The following is an 8,351-nucleotide window of genomic DNA, read 5'->3' as shown; positions in this document are numbered from 1 at the left end:
CATTCATGGAAAGGCAGGAATTCTGCATCGAGTGTGTTCTCTTTTAACAACTTCAAAGTTTGTGTGTGTGTGTGTTAATATGGTTTTCTTGAAGGATTCTAGTCTGCATAGTAAAGTCCCTCGTACTTGCATCTCAAATGATAGCAGAAGACTCTTGACGACCTGCTGTCGGTTCTGTGATGTAACCGTGGACTGACTATTATCCGGACAGTTGACGGCCTTGACGGTGGCTGACCGGTTCGAGGTCATACTCTAGCACTCCCATTATCCTCTTCTTCGAACGGGACTCGCAGTTTAAAAAAAGAAGGAAAGATAGCGATGGGGCCAGCACAGTTTGGGCCCAACACTGTATTACCTGGTTTGAGATCGTGCACGGGCTGCTATATTTGCGACTTTATCAGGCCCGGTTAGACGCAAAAAGCCTCGCTCGGCACGGCAAACAGCCGAAAGGGCCATCATTTTGGGTACTTTTCAGTAAGAACAATGAATTGAAGCCCATGTTGCCATTTCAGCCCATTAGGACATTTCTGACCGGTTGCCCCGGTTGGCTTGTTCAAACTGCTGAATCTTCATGCACCCCGATGGTTCCTCGTGTAGACTTGAAATTAAAAGAGTATGATAATTATTTTTTTATGGGAGAGTATACTAAATTACTAAGAGATTATTTGGCAGAGCTGCAGTTTGAAATTTTTTAAAGCTAGTCATTTCTAACTCTAAAAATTCTTAAAGCCAGAGTTGTAGACATATTGATAGTAAGAGAGGAACATGCGAATTCTCCAACGATATAGAACCGGAGAGCTACCATGAGCACACATCGAATGCGAAACGAAAACATTGCAACGACAGGCCAACAACAGGCTTACACATCTAGGAGAAGAAAAAACAAACAAACTACACAGTTACACCGAGACGTTCGACAGGAGCCCGAAAAACGTCAGGTACACAGCGAAAACTGGCAGCTAGCGCGAGACGCAGGGCAACACGAGGCGCGCACAGCACCGCTCGATCAGAAGCCCAACGCCTTCAGCGGAAAAAGATGCGGCCGTGCACACGATTGGCGTCGGTCACGGCACCAGCCAGGTTTAGTCCATGCAGCTCGTCTCCTCGGCCGTCGGGCCGCCTCGCCGCGCCTCTTGCCCCGCGGCGAGTGTCTGCTGCGAGGTCGCCTCGGCGTCGATGACGCAGAGCACGTGGTGCACCGCCGCGGCGATGTCGTCCACCGTCATCAGGCCGCACCCTTCCTCCACCTGCGGTGAACACAGCACGCCACGATTAAGTGCTAGTAGTAGTTTACTGGTAGTACCATACTATGTATAATGAATGGAACAGCTGAACAAGGCATTAGGAACAAGGAGGGAATCTGCTAATACTTGCTACAACTGGTCATAAACTACGACACAATGCCGTGGCTAAAATAACACAAGGGGAGGGCAGCAACATGTACACTACCTAGGCATAGCCTTTCTCTGCCCATTTCTCGATGCCAATCTCAATCGACAGACAGGCTCAGTTCAGCAAAAAGATTCTCCCTGTCAGTGTTTTCTTTTTCTTTGTAATATTTATTTTCCTGAAGTGTCACACTACACAGCCCTGCACGGTGCACACTCCATGCCTCCATGGACATGACGACATTGACAAGTCCGGAGAGCTCACCGCGGCAGGGCCCCCTCGCTGAACTCTCCGGTCAAAAGCAAACGCCAAGACCTCTTCTGTAGCATTCAGCGTACCGGGGGAGGGAGCAAGAAAAGACCCAGGTGTCCAGTGTTCTTGACAGGTTCATCGGATTCTGATCAAAAGCAAACACCAAGACCTCTTCTGTAGCATTTCAGCGTACCAGGGGGAGGGAGCAAGAAAAGACCCAGGTGCCCAGTGTTCTTGACAGGTCCATCGGATTCTGATCAAAGGTTTGAAAAATATTTGATTCTCCAATCTCTCTATCTCTCTCTTTTAAAAAATACAAACTTGATTCTCCTCGAACAATAATGCACTTGTTCGAACTTGGTGAACGGAAGGACCTCTCGTGCTCGACTACATCAATGTGATGACCCCTGGATGTTTGGTCTATCCATCCAACGGTGGTGCGTTGCAAGCAGGAGAATATCTGACACGTTTTCATGTCAGACGAATGGATGCCAAATCAATGGACAGCGTTGCTCAATTGACTAGTAATTAATTTTGTTTCCTGCATAGTGACCTCATGATTCCTAAATGATATATAGAGACATACACAAACTTTCGTGTTGGAATCACTCGATTTGTGAGCCTAACGTGCAAGATATCTGTAGCTCAAGTGCATTGGTATGTGTTCACTGGGAATATTTTTTCGTCCTATCAAAATACTGGACTGAAAAAAATTACTCTACTACTGATAAAACTAAAATCAGTGCAGCCGCAAACGCGCGTACCTTGACGCTGAGGGAGTAGAGCACCAGGGAGTCCAGCGTGGTGACGCTGAGGTGCAGCACGGTGAGCCGGAGCGCCTGCAGCCCGGCAATCATCCTGAGCAGCTGCCCCGGCCGCTGCGGCGTCATCACGCGGAGGCTGGCGTGCGTCTCCACCAGGCTCACCTCGATGTCGGCCACCCCCGACTGGCCACCGTTCTCGGCCGGGAGCGTCGCCGCCGTGGATTCGCGCGGCGAGTGGCACCACACGTACTGCGGGTACGTGAAGAACTGCGCGAACGGGGGCGCGTCGGACAAGGCGTCCTCCGTGACGCTGCTGCTGCAGTTGCTCGTCGTCGTGGACTCCACGCAGGCAGTGGTAGCAGCAGCGTTGGCGCTGCCGGTGTGCATTGGCATTGCGTCAGATTTCGCCTTGTGCTGATGGACCAGCAGCTTTCGTTTCTGCGCCTCGAGTGACTGCAGCTGCTGCTCGAGCTCCTTCACGAACTCTATTGCCCCTCCTACAATGGAAGCTTGGTCACCCTGCAAGATTTTGAAACTTCGGTAGAGCATTAATTTTGTCAGGATTCGGACAGTACTAGTCATGGAGCATTCAATTAGCACTCTGCAAGAACTAGAGAGAAGTTAATGACAACGGGGACACATTAATGCGTGGTTTCGTGGGTGTCTGGCCACGAGTGGATGCATACACATCTCCTGGACAAAGAAGTAGAACAGTGAAGAAAAGCTAGTATATGGCAGGTCTATAGTCACGTTTGACCTAGAAAAAGAGAATGCCTTCCATGAACTGCCCGCTCAATACTTCAGTAGTAATGGTGGGTGGTGGGTCTCTTACGGCAAAACAAACATTCTTTCGCCATTCTACCTGTTGCTCCGCCATCGCTTTTTTCGTCTTTGACGAGAACAGATGCAGAACAGAAGAAGAAAGCAACACGCTTGACACGAAGTGGTGTCCGTTAATTTGTTAGAACGAGAGAACGGGACAGAGGCGCGCGGCCGGGGGTATAACGTACGTACCCTCTGGACGTAGGACTCCGGCATGAGGGAGCGGAGCACGGCGAGGTACTCGTTCATCTGGCGCCGGCGGTTGCGCTCCACGGCGATGTGCATCATCCGCTGGTTCTCGGTCTCCTCCCTCGACTTGCAGCTCCGCGCCCGCCGCCGCCGCTTCCTGACCCTGGGCACCGACGACGTCGCCTCGATCTCTCCCGGCGCCGCCGCCACGGCCGCACCCGCATCCACCCCCGGCGCCGCCTCGGCCACCTGCTGCTGCACGGGCGCCGGGCCGCCGACAATGCCGGCGTCGCAGAACGTCGTGGCATTGTCGAAGAGGAAGCTCGCGGCGTTGAAGGTGTCGTAGATGAGCGCGGAGTCGCTGGGCGCGCACAGCGCGTCCACTAGTGTCGACATGGCAGCGATGGCTAGGCTAAGCTGGCTGCTTCTCGGTGTCGCTAAGCTCTTGGCAACGCGCGGCTGCTTGACTTGCGTACTACCACCACATTGCCCTCTACTTATCGCTCCCTTGCAGCTTTGCCGCTGCGGCTGCCGCTGCGGCTGCTGCCAACTTAGCTGTGCGTATCCCTAAGGGTTGGTGGCATGCGTATGTTTATTTCTCGTTAGTGATGGGCTGAGTATACGGGGAAATGATAAGGTTTGGGCGCTCGCTTGCATACAGCATACGCCGAGAAACCGAGGAACAGTGGATGCAGGTAAGAGCTGTGTTTCGGCAGTGACGCAGTCCCAGCTTGCTCCCAGTAGAATACCCACCAAATGATCAAAAGCTGCATTCTTTTATGCATGCCGTGCTAGGTAAGTGGTCAGAACAGCTCAGGCGCACAAGGGAGGAGCTGAAAAGTCGGAGGAGAAGCAAGCTACGGTTGGAGCAATACCAGCTCAAATTAATGGTGACTACGACGACAATTAGCACTTGAACTAAATGATCTGCATACCGATTTAAAGCTAGGGGCCCTGAGATGCCAGTACGTACAAGACCTTGTTTTTCCGATGCTTTTTGTGCAGGAGAGATCGATGCACTCATGCACATGAAAGGGAATCACGGGATGGTATTGGAGGCAGTGATGAGTACCAATTCCACATGGATTAACAGTGGAGGGAACGACAAGGAGGCCAGCCGCATCACTAAGGTGAGTTAGTGCTACTTCTGTGGTACGAGGAGCAATGGCCTAGAGCAATCAATTATCCACCCTCGACCCTAGAAATTCAGGGCTCAACTTAACTTCTGGGGCGCCCTATTTTCGACATTGATTCACACCGTACTCCTTAATTTTACCGTAGCGCCTACGGAGATGTTGTCCTTGTCCAAGCTACGGGGACACTATGCGCAGTAGGTCGCAGGAACCGGAGCAGATAGCTTCAGGAATTGATTAATCCTGAGCTGAATACCAGAGCTCAAAGGACGCACCGCTAGCTTTTCAGTATCGGTAGCTGCCATGAAGATGAAATGTTTGTTACGGAGGTGGCTCCTTTGTTTACTACTCACAATGCACCTACTAGCTTGAGAATACATGCAAACACACATGGTAAAAAGGTAGAGCTAGCAGCTAGATGACACGGCCTGTGCAGAACCCCAGAAGACCGGTAGACAGTATCAGGTTAGTATAATCTGCTGCAAGAATCTAACCAGCTTTTCAGTTAATTTTGTATGTGGAGCTAAACAAAGTAACAAACAATCCATCAAAGCAAGTAAGATTGGCTGCCTATACCCCATTTCGAACCTTTTGGAGATTAATCCCCAATTCGGTCCATGTATGGTGTTAAGTCGATGAGAGAAGACGGAAAACACAATTTTCAGTACCCTATCTTGCATCTATACTCATATTTATTAAAACCAAACCGGATCGACGGTTCAACTGGAACTGGAGACCAGTCTAGTTTTGTTAGATTATGAAAAATCAAGCTGAAATGTGTCTTATTTTATTTGTGATAAGTGATTGATATTAGTATTTATTTAGTTAGGCGATATTTGGTTTTGTATGAGTTTTGATATGATTTGAATTATTTTGGGATTTTATTTGAGCATATTAATTATGGACTAACTGGAATTGAAGTTGAAGATATGTGTTTACTTGTCTCATAACGTTCAGGTGATGAATGCAACTTGACGGTCAACGGCGGGATGATTGGGGCTAAGCGGAGTGCTTGATGCTGGACGATCAAGGAGGTCAAGTGCAGTCAAAGGTGATTCTAGCTAAACACGTGGAGGTCAAGCAAAGCATGCGAGACGGATAGAGATGACGTGTTGACAAAGTTAAGTAAAAAGGATGCCGGTATAAGTGACAAGACGGCATGAGGGATCGACTTTTTTTTCAAAATACCTCTCCCTTGTAGTACACTCCTACAGGAGCGGGAAAGACTTGCCGACGGTCAGGATCGTATGACAGAGTACATACGTTGACATCGAAATGTTTGCTTAAGGTGTAAACAAGGCGACGAGTCACGCTTTGAGAAGCATGCAAGCAGTTTCGTGGTTTGGCCTTAAAACCATAGGAGGACTAGAGGAGTATGTGGCACCATCATGAAGCTTGCATCGAGGTGAAACTAAGTTGTGAAGGCACCCCGTTCAATGAATAGAGAAGAAAATAGGTCAAAATACCTTCGGTGGTAGGTAGGAGTGTACTACAAGGGAGAGGTATTTTGGAAAAAAAAAAGAAAGAAAATTTAGAGGTCAAGTTTCCTAGGTCTATAAATAAAGGGTATGGCTATGAGAGAGTTTGAACCAGTCATTTGATCCCACTTGTGCCACCCATTTGAGAGTTTAGAGCTAGGGTTTTAGAGGAGAGAAGTATGAGTGCTTAGTCTATGTAATAGGTGAGAGTTTTGAGAGATAAATCTTTGTAATCCATTTAAAATAGGGCTGACGTCTTTGAGTAATAAAGTTTATATTTTTGCATACTCTTGAATTCCCCTCCTTCTAGTTTTCCTCTATTGGTTCGCTTGCAAGTTTACAAGTTTTTCGGTTTCTGGTTTGATTTTCGTTTTGTTTTTTTGTTTTGCTAAAATTTTATCACCTTGTGAGGTCATTATTCTTATTGCTAGAGTTATAAAATTCACATACACACACTTTATGCAATAAGGTCTTAAATTTCCTTGCCTCTAGACAATTAACTTGGAGATTTTCGATGCTCGGTATTTATCTTTACGTGTTTCTTTACAAGTTGTGATCTTTCGAGTGCTAAGACATATGGATTAATTTTAAATGGAACCTATGATTCATATATCATCCGTGGAGTCATGTAGTCTCGATTTTCTTGTTAAAACTTCTCTCTATTTTTACTTTCACTTGAGTTTTGAGGTGCGTTGGGTGATCCAATCAACAATACTGTTTGATCTCTTGTTGAACTTAACCGGCTTTGTTATCCGTAGACAATATGGAGAGAAGTGGGAAGATTCTACTATTTGATGGCTATGATTTTTCGTATTGGAAGGTACGCATGGAGGCTTATCTCTTAAGCTAAGGAAGTGCAATTTGGGAGGTAGATGCTTACAACTACGAGATCCCTGTTGCTCGCACGACTCAAATTCAAATCAAACAGTATGAGGCCAACAACATGGCCAGAAATATTTTGTTCACAAGCCTGAGTCAGAATGATTTTGATAGAGTTCAGCACCTCCATACTACCTAGGAGATCTGGACTACTCTGAGTGTCTTTCATGAAGGCACTAATCAGATTAAGGTTAGACGTCAAAGCACATACAACCAAGAATACCAAATGTTTGTGTAAGACCCCGGAGAGTCTTTGGATGCCATGTTTGATCGCTTTGATGGGATTGTTAGCAATCTTCGATCAACTGGTGTTTTACCCTATTCTGACCACGAAAGAGCGATCAAGCTTCTATATACTCTGGATCGTAGCATATGGGAAGTGAAGATCTCGAGCATTGAAGAGTCATCAAGTTACAACATGTTAACTTGTGATGAACTCTTCAGTAAGCTCAAGTACATCGAGATAGCCAAGACGGCTCAGATTGCTCTCGAAAATCCCCTATCTCAGAATATGGTGTTAGTTTTCGGATCTAGCGGTGACAACCAGTCTGGAGTTGGTGTTTCTTATGCTAACACTTTATATAGTTGATTTACTTTGTCTTACTTATCCTCTATCACAAAGGAGTAGGTGGGTGTGCTTGATGAAAAGGATCTTGCACTGGCCGTGAAGAAATTCAACCGCTTCTACAACAACCACCGAGACCGGAGGAGGGGCAGTCCTCGTGCCACACCACAACTCAAAAAGAAGAAACCCACACCACAACATACCAAGAAGAAACCCGCACCACAACCTAAGAGAGCTTCACAATCTCAGATGAGAGTCCCTGTGAGAGAGCCTAGAGTGACTGGCAGTCGAGTTCCCGAGAGACGCTACCACTGCACCTACTGCCAGAGAGAGGATCACTTAGTTGGGTTTTGCTTTCGTCGTAGGAGGGATGAGCGGCGTGAGTAGGAGTGGAGTACCCGGGACATGTATCGCCCCTCTGTTGATGTACATAAGCCTTCTCCTCGCTCATACCCACGAGTATCTAGCATTTTTTAGTCTCTTCCTAGAGGTTTTGCCTGGCGTGGATTTTACCATGACTCATATAGTTTTGATCCACATGTAAGAAGCTTTGAGTTCCAGCGCTTCGACGCACCACATTTTTCTCTTCGTGGTTCTCACCCCCAACGTACTAGTATTGATTTGTATACACCTACTTTTACTTCTTCAGGGCGGATGACCCAGTACTGGATTCCTAAGAAGTTTATGACTAACCCCAGTACTGAGCCATCCACTTACTACTCTTCTCGCATGTAGGTGGCAGGCAAAGGCCTGGAGAACAAGTGGCTTATTGACTCCAGTTGTTTGTGCCATAAGACCGGAGATACATCATGGTTCTCTAGCCTCACCACGACGAAGCGGCACGGGTACATCACTTTCGGGGATGATTGGAAAGGAATAG

General features: G+C 47.4%; 1 protein-coding gene across 1 annotated transcript; it reads right to left on the bottom strand.

The window, feature by feature from the left end:
* Positions 1 to 819: 819 nt before the first annotated feature.
* On the bottom strand, positions 820 to 4,581 carry LOC133919550 (transcription factor bHLH94-like). Its single transcript, XM_062363972.1, has 3 exons — positions 3,420 to 4,581; positions 2,406 to 2,924; positions 820 to 1,247 (listed from the first exon to the last, which is right to left on the bottom strand). Exons 1-3 carry the CDS (start codon positions 3,810 to 3,812, stop codon positions 1,083 to 1,085), a joined length of 1,077 nt encoding a protein of 358 aa, XP_062219956.1. The 5' UTR covers positions 3,813 to 4,581; the 3' UTR covers positions 820 to 1,082.
* Between the last annotated feature and the right edge of the window lie 3,770 nt (positions 4,582 to 8,351).

The sequence above is a fragment of the Phragmites australis genome, chromosome 5 (genome assembly GCF_958298935.1).
Source record: "Phragmites australis chromosome 5, lpPhrAust1.1, whole genome shotgun sequence".
NCBI classification, from domain to species: Eukaryota; Viridiplantae; Streptophyta; class Magnoliopsida; order Poales; family Poaceae; genus Phragmites; species Phragmites australis.
The sequence above is the reverse complement of the archived record's forward strand: the minus strand, read 5'-3'. Positions and strand labels throughout refer to the sequence as shown.

Excerpts from the sequence above, each read along its gene's own strand:
- LOC133919550 (XM_062363972.1), bottom strand. The coding sequence starts at position 3,812 with ATGTCGACACTAGTGGACGCGCTGTGCGCGCCCAGCGACTCCGCGCTC. Across the intron at positions 2,925-3,419 it reads CGGAGTCCTACGTCCAGAGG|GGTGACCAAGCTTCCATTGT; the intron begins GTACGTACGTTA and ends AAAATCTTGCAG. Across the intron at positions 1,248-2,405 it reads TCTACTCCCTCAGCGTCAAG|GTGGAGGAAGGGTGCGGCCT; the intron begins GTACGCGCGTTT and ends TGTTCACCGCAG.